Genomic DNA, 18,782 nt, shown 5'->3' with positions numbered 1-18,782 from the left:
GTTGGGGGGGGGGATTGGCGGAGTTTGACTTCAGTGATAGCGTTGTGAGGCAGAAGGAGGAAGAGCCTGCCATCAGATGAGGAAGACCACGCCCTCCGACACCATGACCTGGTTGTCGTCCTGCATGCGGCCCAGCAGCTGCTCTACCTCCCCCTCCTGGAAGCCTTCGCCCTGGGCCAGAGTGGGGTCCTTGTTGACCAGGCCCAGCAGCTCGCCCACCGCCACCGACTGGGAGCGCTTGGTCTTGAAGGCCTGCAGCAGAGCCCCCTTGAACGCCTTGAGTCTGGAGGACACAGTGGAACAATTAAAAAAAATAATTTAATTATACAGCCCCTCTTCAAAGCACTGAAAGTGCTTCACATGGGGAGGAATAGTCCCACCTCATCCACTACCAAGGCCCACTTTCCATTTTTGTACGCTTCATTTATATAACCAATTGCTGCTTACGTTTTTGTGCACTCATAATGGGGCACACTGGGTTATTTGTTGCAACCTACTACTGCAATGACCATTTGGTAAAACATTTATTAGCAAATGTTCTATGTGGGTACATGAATGTGCCATTAAGTCAAGACCATGGATACACATGCTAGTGAAGCATAGAGACCATTCATGTGCCCTGTGCCTTGGAGAGAAATGGGGCATCATCTTGCATAGTTCAAGTTTTGATAGTGGCATAGCCTAGGACAGTGTTTGACACTTATTTTGGGAGGTGCTCCATACCTGTCCTGACTTATCTCCTTCTTCCGTAGAGTCTGCGATAAAGGCTTGGGTCTTAGATTGGGTTGGGCTGAAGTAAAATAAAATCATAACATCTATTATTTACATTTAAACTTAAATGTTGGACAACTTTTAAGGGTATTGACATTTAACGCAACTTTCACTTACCCTTTCTTGACACTAACATTGAAGTAAAAGTTAACAATGTTAATTGGGAGCATCGATAAAATGTAAAGTAAGAGTAAAAGTTAAATTCTGCTTTCTGGGCCAAACTATAAACGAGCCAAGTGTTGGGCATCATACCATTCTCCTCCCCAGCAAAGTCACAAGGCTCAGCCTCGGAGCCTGCCATCTTGTTCAGGTCACCTTTTGTAGCCAGGGTGCGTTTCCTAGTTCCAGAAAGAAGAAGGCAAATCGTTTCTAGGCTTCAGTTACGAGCTATCGATTTGCCTAGCAGGTTAATTCAAGTTGGTGATCAAACAAAAAAAGCTTTGATACAGATCTAGTGACCTTTAGATTACCATTGAAGTTTGAAGGACGTTTGCTCCAGATATGGTGATAAAAATAGTAAGTTTAGTTAGTGGCATCAATTGGAGGAAACCTTGACCTAGTAATAATGTGTTCACCAACAACAACAAAGAGGGGATGAGTTAAAAAGAAGAGGACCTGGTACTTCTCTTGGGATCCTGGCTATGACTTTCAGACTGGGACTGCGTCTGGGATTGGGACTGGCTCAGGTCCATGTCTTCATCTGGAGCTTTACGCTTCTTCTCCTTCTCCAGTATCTAGTGTGCAAAATTCTGAGCTCATTAGTCAACTCAAATAAATGAAATCCAAAATACAACTTGTGCATCAAAACTGCTTGAAATACTTCTATGTTATCCTTTTATCTTATGGCTTTGGCAATGACCTTTTTGAAGTAGGCAAACTGCATCAGTTCAAGGGCAGCCTCTGCGTCTTCCATGTCAATTGTTTTACTCATTCGGGCTTTGGCGTGCGCTGTGCCCAATCGAATCATGGTCTCCAGGGCACGGGCAGTTACCGGGATAGTCTGAGGCAAAAGAATAACAATCTTTTTTGGTTGCAAATTACTTTACATTTTGTGCACAAAATCCATATTCATTCATCAATATTACAATGACTTGCAATGCAAAATCTATTTAGTCAGGCAGGAGCTTCTGCAAGGAGCAGAGTCTGTGAAGGTGGTAAATGGGGCAATACAGACCCTGGCGGACTCGGAGTTGAACTGGTCATGGCTGCGGAGCTTGGAGTACTCTTCTGAGATGTAGTCCGATGCCTCCTGGGTGAGCACGGGCTTCACTAGCTTGGCCACATGGATGTACTTTCTGATGAACTCCATCGTAACCAACTTCTCCCTAGAAAAAGGAGCAGAAAACATTATGCTGGCCGGTATTTTGAGCTGTCCATCTATCTTTTACAGATCGTAGAGTCAAGCACAGGAATGCATACATTTTGTATTGTACTGGTTTCAAAAACTTTACGCAAAGACTTTGAAACCTCAGTTGCGGAGATGAAAGCTTACTTCTTGTTACGGTGGCTGTGTAGGATGCTGTCCTTTTCGTATATTTGGAGCTCCTGCTCTGCTGTGTCTGTGATGTTTGGGTCCTCTGTGGCAAAGATGTCCACATTGCTTCCGAGAGGCATCGCTTTATAAATACAAAATCACCATGATTTACTGCACTCAGCAAGTGATTCATTTTAGCAGTCATTTTGGAGAGTGTTCTCCTGCCAATACCACTATTCCCCTTGCATTTGAGGTTTTGTGACTAAAAAGGCATTAACTGCAACCATCACAGTTTTATTGGGCCATTTCACACCTCTTCCAATCTCTACCCAAGAGTTGAAAATTGGTAGGATGACAAACACCTCCAATGCTAAATCCTTTCCACAATCTGGTTCGGGCCAAATCACCTTCTGGGGGAGTAGAGCAAGATATTTTATGGGATACATCAGTGTGTCTATTAAACCATGTATCGGGTACTCAGAATGGGTTTGACCCACTTCAAAACGGGTTTGAGGTTGATCGTGGTCTGACCACCCACCCACATGGTGTGACAAGACCCCCCCCCCCCGTGAGCCCCGGGTCCCTCTCCTCACCCGTCCCCTCCTGCTCCCCGGGGGTCCGGTAGCGGTGCATGCGCAGCACGTGCTCAGAGATCTGCAGGTCGCTCTCCGGGTCCATGTTGTCCAGCACGATGAAGAGGAGGTCGAAGCGGGACAGCAGGGAGTCCTGCAGGCCGATGTTCTCCATGGGGGTCTTGTACTGGTCATACTGGGGGGGAAGAGAAACAAGATGACGGGGGTCTTGTCCTGGTCGTACCGGGGGGAGAGAAACGGTCGACCTTAACAGACACCTATGTCTCCTGAGGTGCAGGCTCAACATGCATTCACCAACATACGTTTGGGAAATCCTTGAAGTCTGTCTAGCACAGACGGATAGTAGCCCAAGACAGACGGGTCTGGCCGTTGCCACCCGAGTCTGTAGTTGCCACCTTTTGAGCAACGTTATTTCCACCAACCATCACACTCGTTCATGAAAGTATAACCCAGCAGAAACATACAAGGAAACGATTGTAACACATTGCTAAAAGGTGACATATTATACCACCAGATGAGAGTGTGATTAGCCGTTAAAAGCCGCGGAAATCGGTAGACTGATCTATCCAGAACATATCTAGGTGGACACGCCCACTTGTGATGTCAGAAGAGGCAGATTTAGAAAAAACAGATTGTAACAGCTAATCCACTCACACCTGGTGGTATAATATGTCGCCTTTAACGCTGTCGCAATTGGTCGAAAAATGAATGTGTGACATATCAAAAAGCTTCCCTCACCCTGCCATACACGGGGTTAGCGGCAGCCAGGACGCTGCAGCGAGCGTTGAGCCGGGCCTGGATGCCAGCCTTGGCGATGGTGACGCGGCCCTGCTCCATCACCTCGTGGATGGCCGTTCGGTCCATGTCGGACATCTTGTCAAACTCGTCGATGCACACCACCCCCCTGTCGGCCAACACCATGGCTCCGGCCTCCAGGATCCTCTCGCCTGATCACCAAACAAACATCACCGAATAGGCAGGGAGAAACAGCCCTTAACCATGTCACCCAACATCTACAATATGCTGTAATACAATGCATATCAGCATCCCAAAGAAAACTAAAAATGTTTAATTTGTGAGAAAACAGTGCATGTCCTAGTTATATAGAGACTAAAGTCAGACAGCGTCGATATTTAACTTGAGAATCACACATAATTCTTTTTTAAAACATAATTAAAAGATCTGCATACATAAAATGCAACTTGAAAACATAATTCAGGGATCAAATCAAACGTCAGATTTGTTAAGACATCAACATTGGATTTGTCATCGTATACAGACAACGGAGACGTTGACCCGAAAAAATCTGCGTGTGGAAGAAGGTGACCGTACCAGTCTCCGTATCCATGGTAACGGCCGCCGTCAGGCCGACGCCGGTAGAGCCCCTCCCCGTGGTGGGTATGGCCCGGGGGGCCGTGTAGAGCACGTAGCGCAGCAGCTGGGACTTGGCCACCGAGGGGTCACCTGCATAGCAACGAGGACCAGATCGACCATGATCCGCATCATTACCCTCGGTTTGAGGTGGACCCATTCATACCGCTTCAGAACCACCGACCTATCAGGAGTATGTTGATGTCCCCACGGATGCGGGAGCCATTCTCCAGGATGGTCTCATTCCCTCCCAGCAACAGGCAAAGGATGGCCTTCTTTATGTAGCAGTGGCCGTGGATACTGGGGGCGAGCGAGCGGCCCAGGTGTTCAAACACATCCTGCATTGGAAAAGGAATGGCACGTTTTAAAAAAAAAATGGGCTTAAATTAGCCCTTCGCCAACACTCATTATTCTGCTTTCAATGTTTTATTCCTAATTTTCTGTCCTCTCGATGCTTCGTACATCACGTCTTATTTGTGTCTTGTCATACCTTATGTCCATTATTGTTTGGATACTTACTGTACATATATTATCTAATGTTTTGACCCCAGAAGGGGTTAGGCTAGCCGGTCATGAAGGCGTATGTTAATCGAGATCCTTCGAATAAAAAGAAGCTCTTAAATTCATTTTAGTGTCCCTTATAATATTGTCTTCAAGTAACTTCCCTCCAAATTCAAACAATACAGTAGTCAATGGCTAAAATTGTTTGTAGGTTTGCCAAGAAAATAACCACCCAAAAAAATGTATGCAATGGCATCAAACAAGCATACTTTTGGGTGGGCTTTGCAGAACTTCTTGATCTTGTGCACATCATCAGCAGAGAAGGTCGGTACAATTTCCTTGCTCATGAGTTTGACATTATTGACCAGAAGCGTTGTCCTGCAGAGATAAAATTAAATACATAAATAGACTGGCTTCATCAGAAAGACAACACAAGCAATGTCTCAACTTCCCCGGATCACCCTTCAGTGGAACCCTATACACTCACAATCTATCATACTGCTCCCACGTTGGCCCTTGCAGGCCTGAACGCCTTATGATCTCCTTAATACATCTTCATTACCAATGTCCTTTGTATCAATTGCAAACTACCCTGCCATCTCTACTCTACGATTAAATAGCTATCTTTAGATGTCCACCTGGCTCACATTTATCTAAATAGCCTTACCCGACAAAAGCCCTCTTTGCCCATTCAATCTGTTACAGGCTGCCACATAAACTACACATTGCACAAGGTCATTCTTTGCAGCCACCTGAAACTCAAATAGGCCAATCCAACATGCAGCTGCCTCCGGCTGGCACACATGCCAGGAAACACAAATTATATTTCCTCTTTGATCATATTCCCTTTCGTACATAGAGATGCTGTATGCAAAATCTAAGAGCCATAATTTGAATACTCCATTATGAATGCCATCCCTCAGCCATTTCCCTCAAATAGATTTAGACCACTCCCCACTCATTTCTGACAAATCAGGGAATCTCCGGCAGCTTTAATGTACCTCGTCAGATAAAGCCTTACAGCATATAAAAAAAAATATATAAGGACCACATCTCTCCGGGTGATCAATTCATCTCAGTTCACTGAAACATCCCTTACCAATACACGAACGCACCATGAACAAAAACAGTAGCACTCGTGCTCAATGCTCTTCAACACCAGTATGCCCCCCCCTCCCCTCCCACTGACCTGAAGGTGCCCGAGGTGAAGCCCCCCTGTTTAGCAGGCAGGCAGCGGTACACGCCAACCAACTGCACACGGTCCCCGGGTTTTGCCTGGTCCACCAGGTCAGCGTCCGTGATGATGTCCACCGACCGGGGCAGCTGGCCGGCGGGAGCCTTCTCTGGCATCTCCTGGATGGTCAGGGTCTGGTGGTCCTGGTAGGCGCACAGCCCGTACTCCGTCTCCAGAGGGTTGTTCTCCTCATCCTGGCACCACACACAGGCAGCCAATCAGAAACCAGAGCAGCTTGGAATTGAAGGGTCATGTAGAGAGGAGACAAATTGCTGCAGGAACAACCAATCATCAACCCCAATGCACGGCTGTACCAACCTTGGTAGGGTATACAGCACTGGAGGGGAAGGCGTCCAGAGAGGTGAGGTCTGTGTACCTCCGCTCCAGGGTCTTCTTGGTAGCAGGGCAGTAGTGTACACTCCGCATGATCTTTGGCCTCACAAGAGAACCTTAGAGGTCAAAAGAATAGAAAGGCTGGGACAACCTCAATGCAGTGCGTCACAGCGACAAACTCGCACAAACACATTCACACTTTCCCCAGGTCCGTAAATGTTAGATTGAAGATTTTACAGAGTTAATTAAATCCGTTTTTATGTTAAAAAAATGTTTTTCCATTAAAAAGGTCTCAACTTATGTGCAGGCAATACATTTTTAGATCACAAGCATCAAGTGACTACTTCATCAATCATCACATTATGTGACAAAATGGTGTGGTTCTTGAAGAAGCCGTCTACCTACACTTGGTAACAATGCCTTCCACACAGACCAGGCTTCCAAGGTGGCGGGCAGTGAGGGTCCTGGGGCTGACGTGGTTGGTCCCGAAGCTGCCCTCGAAACCAACGTGGAAGTCCTCAAACTGTTTGGCAAAGGTGGCATCAATGGAGGCCACCAGATCTTTCAGGGCCTTCTGGAACGCAATCAGTTCACCGAACGAATCCTTCAGCATACTGCAAAAGGAGAATATAAACAAGAGATCCAGAAACACATCGCTGCAATAATCAAAAGTAATTTATTTTATATTAATATATAATTCCTGAATACTCAGCTGGTGTCATGTTGTTTACAAACTGCTGGTTCTAAATAAAATTCAGAATACAAATAATAGGCCTGTTGAAGAACAATGACTTGACCATTTCTAATTTACAGTTCGTTGAGGTCTATGTATTATTAGGGTTGTTTCCACCTCTATTGACTTATCTAAGGCTACAGATCTTAAAAGCCATCATTAGGGCAAGGTAATTGATCTAAGCAGACACCTAATACAAATCACCAAATGTTAGCAACACAACTCACGCCTTCGCTCTCTTTTCGTTCCTCCTTCGCAAATCATTGATGTTCACGATGAGCCGACAAGCGTTATCAGACACCATATTCCTGACCTTCTCATGGTAGACACCCTGGTCTTGCTTGAATGAAAATGAGAATAACACAATTGATTAAAATATTGAGTTAATTTTGAAAATGTATAATGCACAACTTTAAATTAGCTCACGTCATCGTCTAGGAAGTCCAGGTACTCCCTCTGCGCCTCTCTGAGCTCGAGGTCCTCGAGTCCTCCACTCCCGTCCATCGCTCCTCTCCGAGGACCAGGCAGGTGCGACGTCTTATCAGCTTACAGCTGCGCCAATCAGCTTACCACGTGCACACGGGTGAAACTCAGGCAATAATAGCCTGTTGTTGGGCTTTTTTCATTTGACATTTCAGCTAGTGATAGATACACAAATGAAGACAATACCGGTCTACTAGAGAGACGTAGGCTACGTTAGTCAATGTGTATTTGTCAACCTTACTTCGCACAGTCCAAACGTTCAGCAATGTAATAGTCCAAGTCGTAGTTCATTATCCTTTGAATATCTCCTATTTATGGATATGTGAAGCCGACATTTTGGTGGTAAGCCTATTTTAGGGAAAGCTAAAAAGACTCGAATGAAACAAAAATCCACTTGAGGGCGCATCACCCCCACGTTTATAATTAGTCACACGCAACGAAGCAGCAGGTGCGACGCCCAGGTTTGCCCAGAATGTTTGACCCTATCAATTAACCCGGGCGAAGCATGCCCTGTGTGTTCAGCCACGCACAATGAGCCAAACTGTTATCTTAACACAAAAGGGGTTGTCTTAGTACAATTTGCCCTTTTATGAAAACCTCATTTTGATAAATTAAAAGGTTTTAAAGAGTATGGTGATTGATTACGCAATGCAGCAGCAGGTGCAACGCCCCGGTATGCCGAGAATGGTTGACACACTATCAACTGAACACGGGTCAAGCACGCACACGTGTATCCCGCAACGCACAACGAAACCTAAACTGTTGGGGGGCTACCTAAAGTCAACTTGCCCGGGTTAAATCATAATTTCAATGAAATAAAAGGCTTTTTAAAGTATGTTTATTGATTTATATACCCGTGGGTTACATTGCTTGATTAAAATTCTGGTTACTAAGCTTGTTCATTTCGAAATTGGCGACGGTGAATGTGAATCGCTCAATAAACGTTTTCCATGGACGTTTTAGTGAACTACAAAACATGATCCCTTCTATCAATTCCACAAGAGAAAAATGACGCTCGCGGACGGAGTGACGTCAGGGAGGTGACGACAGTTGGCTTGTGACTGCGTGCACGAGGAGGCAGCGCGAGCAGACAGGAGTGCGCGTAGCAAGACCTCAGTTCTCAAAGCACGCGGGAGGAGCCGGGAAGGAGTGTCTCCTGGACTGCGGCGGCGACGGCGGCGATTTCGGCAGCATGGATCACGTCCTGGGGATTATTATTTACGGATACTAACAAAGAACCGCTTTGGAAAAATGGCCGAGAGGTAATGTACATCTGCATTTTCCCTAGTTCACGATATGTAGCCTATAGCCGAGGCTGGTGCAGTTTTATTCACGGCTTCATCCCGGTTAAAAGGGTGGCGAGCTCGGCCACGGAGCTAACGTGAGCGATGGACGGCTGTGGTTCGGCTAAGGCTAGCTCCTCGCCCTTCCTTTTAAAACGCTCAACGTTTTGCTGAATGAAGATGTGTCTCTGGCGGAGTTCCGTCACTAACCTAGCCGTCGGCTCTTTTTATTTCGGAATTTTAAAGGACGTTTATCAAGGTGGCCAGGGACTAGGGTGCAGGCAGGAGGCTGCGTGTGTGGGTTCTCTGGAAGATGCTGTTGCATCCGGTGATGTGCACCTGTGACGGGGATCCGCTGGAACGACAGCGATTAGGACAGCATATTTTGAAGTGATTAGGACCATTGGTATCATTATCATGTAGTCCTCTACGTGTCATAAACGCTTGGCTGCCTCTTGGTCCCTCAGCTTCTCCATCGCAGCATCCCTGTTTCAATGATGCTGCTGCGCGCTCACGCCAGCAGCGGTTACGCGATCGCAACCTTCGGGAAAAGGCTAGTCTGCCTGTACGCTTATCACTCAAAACTACCGCTTTACTTAGTTATACTCTATATAGGCATATCTCCTATCTACATGTTTCTTCCTTCGCTCAGTCCATTATTTATCTTGTCAATGGCGACATGATCCTCGACACAGTGCGTGAACAACGCCACTTCAGTTCAGCAAACTCAGTAGGGACGAGTAAATAATTGATGCCGATTAAATTTGCTTTGCTTGGGGGTCATTCGAACGTATGTAACACACACGCACACAAAGTGTTATGTACGTTATAGCAGGTTTGACAAAAATCCGTCAAACAATTCACTGCATTCGTGATTGTTCCTGAAGATGCATGGTTTGCTTGCTCAGAAACGAAGTATGCAGTGACCTCATGATTATTGGGGCACTGAAATTAAATGCCCTTCATAGCTTGATTTATCGGGATCCTGGCTGAACACACTGTCTGTATGACCTTTTGTAAAATGGTCAGCCTATATGACAACAGCTTTCATCTGAGCTTCCCTGAGCTGCTCATTCTGTTCAAGCATTTCTCGAAAGGTGTCTGACTTGTTCCACTCGGGCTAAACATGGTTTTGGAATGCCTTTTTTTAGCAACTTGGAAATCTTAAGTGACCAACGCTGGTATTACTAGCTTTCTTGCAACAATATAGCTTACAGTGAAACTGGTATTTCCCCTACCAAAAGCCAATTTTTTTACTAGATTTCGTTTGTCTTGATTCCTAACCATATCCGATGTATTCTCCAGCATAACATCCACAATCGATATACCATTTTCAAGGTAATGCAGTCAATATAACCAAATACCTAATGTAACAATTTGGAATGACTACTGGCTATGTAGCCTGCATCAAATCGTCTTTCAAATAGGCTTTGCATATAAACTCCCATTATATGTCATTCATTGTATTCAAACTGCATGGGGCTTATGTTAAGTAGCCAGGTCTTTGCTAATATACAAGTGGGCAGATCTGCAATGGCAAGTTGGGCCCAGAGCCCGAGCCTATATTTTCAGGGCTTCTGTCCACAACACATGCCTCGCATAGTAGCAAAGCCTTGGCTGACATCCGATCATAGCAGCTCGGCTGGGCGGGGAGAGGGAGTCAGCTGGTACGATCCCGCTGACACATGTGGGCCCAACAACGTATATACATATGGCCACGTTGCGACTGCTCCAGATCCTGCCGTATCCGTCACACATGCTCTCTTCCTGTGCGACACGTGCAGATGCACTGCATGCTTTGGTGACCCATAGCCGCCATTGTCGTGTGTGTGTGGCAAGTTCAATGATTAGCCTCATGAGAGGGGAGGTTGAGATGTTTACTAGTCTTCGTCTTTTCTTTTAACGTACAGCATTTTCCTCAACTGGATGTTACGTCAGTCGCAGTGGTTTGAAATCACACAGGTGATTATGTCACTGAATAATTATCGTGCATCTGCTGCTATGACGCATTGTCCTGTGATGGTTTCCAACAGCAGTGTAATCGACCAATGGGGATATTCAGTCGATTCTGTCCATATCTCCTGCATCCACACATCTGTGCTCCATTTTAGCCCGGATCCATTGAGCGGAAGGATGCCAACGTTGACGGTGTCTGTGCTTTTAGCATCACGTGTCAGACGGATTTCGTTCTCCCAGTGCGACTGTAAACTGACCACTGTCAACCCTTATGATGATGCCCGGCCAGGGCGGAGAGACCAGTTCTGAGAGGACAGGCGTTTAGCGTTTCTTGGTATTTATTTGTAGCCGGGGCATAGACCCGGGCACCATGTGATGCTGTTGAGTGCACCCGGGTTCCATCAGCCTATCACGCCTGCAGCAGTCGTTTTGAATTAAAAAAGCGAGCAGCGTTTGAGTATTGACCGGCATGGACAGTGGTTGGGAGGGAGAGATGAAGTGTGATTGGTGGGGGGGGGAGGGGGGTGGGGTGGTACTCTCTGCTGCTAATAGGATTACTGTGTAAATGTGTTGGTCCGAAAGGCTTCCCCCAGAGGCTCAAACTCTTTGAGAGTGTGTGGTATTTTCTTCTTATTTTTTTCCATGAAATTAGCAAATTACTCCATCAGCACGTTTGTGCGACTGAATCTATTTATTAATGGGCTTGATGTTGAGTAAGGGAGAGCGGGAAGGCGAGGCACAGTGTAGTAGTAGCACACTATATTGATTGAATTTGTTTTGCTCTCAATCTTGACCATGGTGGTCCCAATTATTCCTGGGTTGTGGGGGTATGCATAAATGGACACACATCAAGCTTCTGGTATGCACGCCTTTGCTTGCGTGTTTCACTCCCTCGTCCTCTCCCCTTTGCGCCTTCATCCATCATCTATCAACATTCAGGCCTATCTGGTTTATAGCTTCCTTTCATGTGCCAACACTTTCATCTGTCTTCCTGCACAGCCATATGGCCTTTAAGTCAACTTATTTAGTCTACCAAGTTATTCTTCTTTAGTCACGTTGACAAATAGATCAGATACAATGCTTTCATGTGGTGATGCATTAAAATGATACGACTTGTTTAGCTTCATTTCTGAAAATGTGACAAATATGAAATTCTAAATATTGGATTCAGGTTTTTATTTTTTTATAGAAAGCATGCCTAATTTCAGGGTTTTGATCTAATTTGACAAATTGCCTACATATGACTTGCAGATGTCTGCCGAGGCTATAATCACTGATCAATTAAAAAAGGACAAATACTGTAGTGCCATAGTTCATCAAAATGATAGATAGAACATGAAGAAATAACTGATTACAACTCTGTGTGTTTGTAATGTATTTTAGATTTTTTGTCCCTTCTCGTCCAAAGGGGAGAAGGGAATATGAAGAGAAAATGTAAAGGAGGGCCTGTAAAATCACTGAAAATTATCACTACCCTCCATTGCTCACTCAATGAAATTGTTACCGGTAAACCTCATCAAATGGTTGCAATTCAACTCAGTATATAGTGCTTTTATTGTTGACATAGAAAATAGTACTCATTAGGGTCCAAAGGTAGTTTGTACAACACTGCCTGTGAGCAAGATGAGAGCTGGCTCCAGCTACACGCTATCTGTCAGGTTCGCTCCGTGTTTCGTTGCTGCCTCATAAGCTTCACGCCCTGGGATCCATCTGGCTTGGAAGAAGCTGTGTGTGTGTGTGTGTGTGTGTGTGTGTGTGTGTGTGTGTGTGTGTGTGTGTGTGTGTGTGTGTGTGTGTGTGTGTGTGTGTGTGTGTGTGGTTTAGTTGTTTAAATCTGATCTGTTTGCCTATACCAAAGTAAAATAGGTCTAGAAAATGGTTGTGTTAAAGCAATGTAGAGGTTGAAAGCACATCCATAAGGAAGGCCAAAGGGCAGTAGGTGTATTCCATTTTGCATCGTTCTTGAAATGTATTCCAGCTCCTACGCCCCCCACCCCCATCACTCCACACCCCATCTCTCATGATCCCCTTGGCCTGCTTACCTAATACCCGCTGCCCACAGTCTGAGCTCTCTGGCTGCCTGTCCCGTTCACCACCTAACAACCCTGTCCAGCAAAGCAAAGGAGGAGTAGGAAGAAAACAAGAGGAAAAAATAAACTACGCTATAGTATTCCATGCCGGCTCTGTGAAGCCAATTAACCTGTTAAAACACGTTTGTCATTTCAAACACGTCATTTGTGCTCGCGCAGCATATGCTAGCTCCATGCGGATCATCCGAAACATGAAAAGCGGATCATGAATTTTCGCTGATGCTGCGTTTTTACCGGTGAGTAAATACCGGCAGTGGGCAAGAACTGAGAGGTACATGGCAGATGGTGGATGTTGGGAGGCACGCTGAATGCTTGCTGATGGGACTTATAGAAATAACTACCAAAACCAACCCAAAGAACAATAACCACTGCAGTACATTGCACTGCATGTTCAAAACATTGCTTTCAAACGATCTGGAAACCAACATTTGTTTAAATCTGAATTAAGAACATATACCTTACCTTTTGCCACTGAATGCTGTTGAAATAATAACTAGATATATTTATCAAGTGTGATCAAGCCACCATTTATTTGTCAAGTTAAAATAATTATCCAAAACATGGCATAGCAGTATAGCGTTATATAGCGTCATAAGCCTGAGTCATGAGCCTGAGTCTCTCCAGAAATATTCCTGCTGCTTATTCTTCCTGTGGAGCCGACTCATTCAACAACGATATTTAGGGTTACTGACGGTCCAATCACCCAGAACCATTTATTTAATAGTCCTATGTGCAAGATAATTTTTATACATCTGTCTTTATGAAAATATGATTCCATATCAAAGCAAGAAGAGTATTGATACATTTAAATGGCATTGCATTGATCTTGCAGGTAATTTACAATTAATTCCCTCTGCTCCCATAACTGAACTACTTCCCCAAGTGGGGAGATGGCAGTTGGCAGGTCCTACCTTCTTTATTTCTTTCATCAGTCGGCTGTCTGCTGTCGTGGGCTGAAACAGGTCATTTCTGCACTATTGATTGATGGTCGACGGTGTCGCGCGTTGATGAGCTTTCAGTGAGAGGCCCCCAGAACACCTTTTGTTTGACCGCAAACCAACTGACAAGCCACCCTCTGCTCCTCACTGCCTCCTCTTTCACTCCTTTTTAACCTCAACATCTTCATCAATGGTTCCTTTGGCGTAACACCAACTCCTACCGCTGCAACTAACAATTGTTTTCAGACGATGAGTCTATTATATATTTTTTATAATTTAGTCTTTAAAATGTCATAAATAATAAGCAGCCCGAAAAACATAGAATAATAGTTTTATTTTCATGTATTCATTATTTGGTTCCATGAACCAAATATTTGAATAAACTGCAACATTTAACGGCAATTTTACAATTTATACTTTATAAATGACTTGATTCAGATTTTAAATGATTATCAAAATATCAACTTATTGTTGCATCCCCCACCAGTCCAGTGTGTATTTGAGTACTGCAGACTGGCCGTTGACTTCTTCACGATTGCTTCTGTATATGTATACAAAAACTCATGGACTGCCCTATAGCCTTTTAGCAGGTTGAATCAGGCATCATTCAGCAAGGCCTGAAATTGGAGGGGATTTGCGTAGGATGCTAGTTGAATTTATTTTGTCGAAAGCACGCTTTGGAGGCTGGGGGTGAAAGTAGGTGGAATTGATAACAAGCTGTAGGGGACTTCTCGGATGCAGCTTTAATTAGCCACATGGCTGAAGTAATAAGTGGATTGCTCTTTCACACACAAACTCAAATTAAGAAAAATTACACGTTTTTTGGAGTCTGCGTTGTCATCAGACAAGCTGTGATTCTGGCGAATGCCAGAACTATCTCAGCAGGCGAAATTGGAAGGGCTTTGTCCTCTAGAGCACACTGATCGCTTGTTTTCCTGAAGCTGAGTAGTATATCAATACAATATTGATTTCATGACATTATATTACATAATAAGTCATTTTGATGATCCTATTCTGAAAATGTTGTCTCACATTATAGATTATTTTGGGTCAAAAATTGCAAAATTGTTCTGAAGAAAGTGACAAACGTGGCTTTGTTGATGGGAATTGTTGATTTTCAATATACTTTTCATCAATAAATGGGTGAGGTACAGGCCCCAGCCTGTTGCTTACACGCATGTTCTTTCAGATCAGAAAAGGGAGGTCAACACCCAAATAATGTAAATGCACTCTTCTCTGCCTACCCAACTGATCTACTGATTACACCAACTTAATCATTTCAGGTAATTATTATGTGTGAGTTGGAGAAATCCCTGGTCAACATGCTAAAAGATACATAGGATTTAAGAACAGATTTAGAACAAAGCAATGGATATCTTTTTTAAATAGTAGTGGTTAAGATGTTTTGAAAGATTCCTGATGTTGCTCGATTCGCCTTGTTGAGTATCTTCCGTCTTTGGTGGCCTTTTGCATGCTTTCCTGTTGCTTTGTGACTCTGTGAATGATTGATATCTAAAGCTGGGCATTTCCGGTGTATGAGGGCATGTTTTTGGCTGCTCATGGGGGATGTCATGAGGCACTCTAAAGTGTGCTCACAGTTGGCAGCTATGGGGCTCACCCTCTGCCACAATAAAAGAGACATAAGGTTACTAGCCGCAGAGGGACAAAAGGGGGCTGGTGGAGGAAGGAGCTGTGGCGACGGTGGAAGGCTTGGAGAGGCAAGAGGAGCAAAGTGCTTTTGCTTTGCGGCTGACATCACTGGGGCCCCTCATGGCCAGTGCAGGCTTGAGGTCGGCCGGGTGGGTCAAGTCATTCAGAACCACTCCATTGAAAGTCCTCTGGTCTCGTTTTCAGATCGGTGGACATGTGGGTGGAAGGGCAACAAAGCCCAACCTTGATCTCTGTGTGTACTTTTAAAATAAAGCAAAAAATAAAGTATTAATAGGCCTTGAGTCTCCCTGGAACATCATGATTCACCGTCGTCTGCTGTGGCTGGCTTTGGTTTGTGATTTAATGTGTTCCGTCACTTCACATCATGGCACAACTATGCGGAACAAAACGTTGCCAGGCGTAGGTGTTTCATCTACGTGCCTATCTTATTAAGGCACAAAACTGAAATGTAAACAGTGTCAGTCCTCTCTGCTGCGTCCCCTGCAGACTGACCCGCTGCCAAGATGTATCCCCCACGCTAGTGGCAGTCGGCTGAGCCTGTTCCCTCCCTTTACCACTTGGGTAGCCTCCTCCCTCATGGGCTCAGCAAGTCACCTTCTCATTAATGTGCATCCAGTGCACGGGTAGGGCCAGGTTTTAAATGGAAGATGTTGGTAGATTCATTGGCGGAAGATATTTAGAATATATATCTTTCCTCCTTTTTTCATGTTGCTGAATAGAAGTGCGTTGATTGAGGAAAATTATTGTTATTGGAAGAGGCGTATAATGTCCCTTTGTACAGTGTTAGAAAGATGGCTTCTCTTTTTAAAACCAATGTGACTTACAACATATCAATTGTTTTGTTCTGAAGGTCGAACATAAGTCGGTTATGTAATTGAATGCCAGAATAGCATAGATTCACTGCAATGCAGCCTTTATGATCAGTAGGTGGCTGTCAAAATGTTTCACTATTATTCAATCCAATAGGCCTATATTTACGAGGAATAATGTCAGGACCGGCCTAGTATCACTTGAATCCCTAGAGAGCTCTGTCACTACTTGACAATTCCAACATGCATCTGCAGTATCAGAACAATGCAACTGTCGCAGTCATGAATGTGTTCAGCACCATTCTGACCAGCTAAAATGCTGCAATTCCTTGCCATTGGCTGTTGATTGTGTATAAGGAGGGGCCAATCCTAATATGGGTCACTAATACATATTCTATTGTTAAATAAAGTCTTTACGTTTTCATAATGTAAATGTTGACATCCTTGCTAAATAATTGTAGCTTTCTCTTAGTTCCAAGATGAAATGCTATCATAGCTTCACACTGCGTGGATATAAAACAGCTTGTCAAACATAAACTATTAAAGGATAGCAGTAATGGCTGAAAGTAATCTTTGGGGCTTTGATTTGTGGCTTGAGATGGGAGAACCTTTTTGGAAGGGCAAGCCAGCTGCAGAAATGAAGTCGTTTATATGACAATGCGGACACTGAACTGAGCTCTCCTCCACTCATTGTCCACCATTGATTGGTCCTCATGGTCCTGTGATATCTGTCATTCTAAAGGCACATATCAAGCTTTCAAGCCACAGCAATCACGGCAGGTGAAATGTGGTAACCTTTCATTTTTTATTATTATTCCAAATGTTATTGTATATATTAATAATTAAAGTAATAATTGGGAGGCTTTTTTCTTATTTTCTTATTTCTTACGTCTATCACCATCTGTGCCTGCTGGCCTCCATGTATATAGCTGAGAATATATATAACTGTTTAATATATGCTCTATGAAATCCAACTTACTATGCCATCAGTTCTAACACAATAGTATTGCTGAAGCCGAGATTATTATCAACGCAGCACGTCGCTTTCCGCTGCACTTGGCACTCTGAATTGGTGGCTGAAAATATATCATGCCCCAGAAGATTTAATAATTTTTGTTTCATAACACAAGGGATCCATCATTCTTATGCTCCTCTTCCTGATTGGTCTGGCATGTTCAAGGATGGCAGCAAATGGAGGCAGAGAGAGGGAGCTACCCTGGAGGATGTAGTGTGCTGTTCCTCCTCTATCGCTTTACTGTCAAAAATGTCCCTGAGGCAGGGAGGTCACAGGGTACACACACACACACACACACACACACACACACACACACACACACACACACACACACACACACACACACACACACACACACACACACACTGAGCGCTTCTTCCCATAATCAATATGGTTGTCGGGCAAATGCAGTAAATAGTCAAATATAGAGTGGCTAGTAATCAGACTTCCTACTAAATGTCTGCCTGACTGAATTATATAATTAATACTTTTTTAAGAGAATAACCGCACTGGTGAGAGCGGCTCAGTGACCCATAGTCATCAGGTACCTCTTCTATCGGTATCAAGGGATTCCGGGAAAATGGCCGATATGAATAACACTTTAATTTAAAATGGCAGATTTTACACGTGGTAATTACAACTGATGATGAGGTCAGGACATAATGAACAAAAAAATCTATCTGTATCACCAAGCAATGACATATTGATCCTGCTTGCATTTATAGATCTAATTTAATGTTGACGTGTAGCGGATATCGTTGTTGTTGTGTAATGCTATTTGAACTCATTGGTTGTGGCTGTTTGTCTGCTGCAGGTATTTGGTTTTCCAGACACGTCACAGATGTGCTGCCCCCAGGGGTCACACAATTTGCAGCAGGACACTGTTGCTAGGAGACAATCTCACCCACATCTCATCCCCCATCATTTACCGCCCTGTATCATCTGCACAAACGCAGACTGCGCACACACAGACGCTCTCTCCCTTCAGCCTTCAATTCATGTCTTTGAACCAACAGTTTGTCCCTATAGCTCATGAAAATAAAACCCAAAAGGCTAGTTGGTTACTTGAGTTGATGTTGGTCAGGAAGAAAACCAAAGAATTTATAAGATGACCTCAATATCATAAAATAAATACTTCTCATCATAGCAAGCACATTTCCAATGTCACTTTAGGCGATTATAACTTGTGATTGCATGGACAAAACTATTAAAGGACTATTCAAATCATCCCGAGTTGCAGCCTCAGCCAAATGTTTGTCTCGGGGAGGCCATTTGACTAATGGTTTGGCTCACATTTGGTTATTTCGGGGGGGAACGATTGCAATGAGCATACACCAAAATTTGTTTTAAGTAAAAGCCGAGCCAAGGACTATCGTCCCTCAGGGGAGCAGCTAATCCCTTCACCACCACCACCACACATGTCATTCAAATGCACCACACACCCACACAGAAGATGAGCATATTTATGTTTATATGCAGAGGAAGACCGGACAGCTGTTAGTGTAGCTGAAAGAGGGCTGTGCGCCA

General features: G+C 44.3%; 1 protein-coding gene across 1 annotated transcript; it reads right to left on the bottom strand.

The window, feature by feature from the left end:
• Positions 1 to 72: 72 nt before the first annotated feature.
• On the bottom strand, positions 73 to 7,514 carry mcm3l (MCM3 minichromosome maintenance deficient 3, like; the record flags this gene model as incomplete). The annotated part of the gene is made up of 17 exons (XM_079739513.1): positions 73 to 283; positions 724 to 790; positions 1,024 to 1,109; positions 1,387 to 1,505; positions 1,631 to 1,771; positions 1,946 to 2,096; positions 2,264 to 2,387; positions 2,839 to 3,013; positions 3,577 to 3,785; positions 4,171 to 4,302; positions 4,394 to 4,547; positions 4,980 to 5,088; positions 5,900 to 6,138; positions 6,263 to 6,393; positions 6,683 to 6,891; positions 7,238 to 7,350; positions 7,437 to 7,514. The coding sequence occupies 17 exons, from the start codon at positions 7,512 to 7,514 to the stop codon at positions 73 to 75; spliced, it is 2,448 nt and encodes an 815-aa protein (XP_079595639.1).
• Between the last annotated feature and the right edge of the window lie 11,268 nt (positions 7,515 to 18,782).

The sequence above is a fragment of the Pollachius pollachius genome (genome assembly GCF_949987615.1).
Source record: "Pollachius pollachius genome assembly, chromosome: 7".
Taxonomy (NCBI): domain Eukaryota; kingdom Metazoa; phylum Chordata; class Actinopteri; order Gadiformes; family Gadidae; genus Pollachius; species Pollachius pollachius.
The sequence above is the reverse complement of the archived record's forward strand: the minus strand, read 5'-3'. Positions and strand labels throughout refer to the sequence as shown.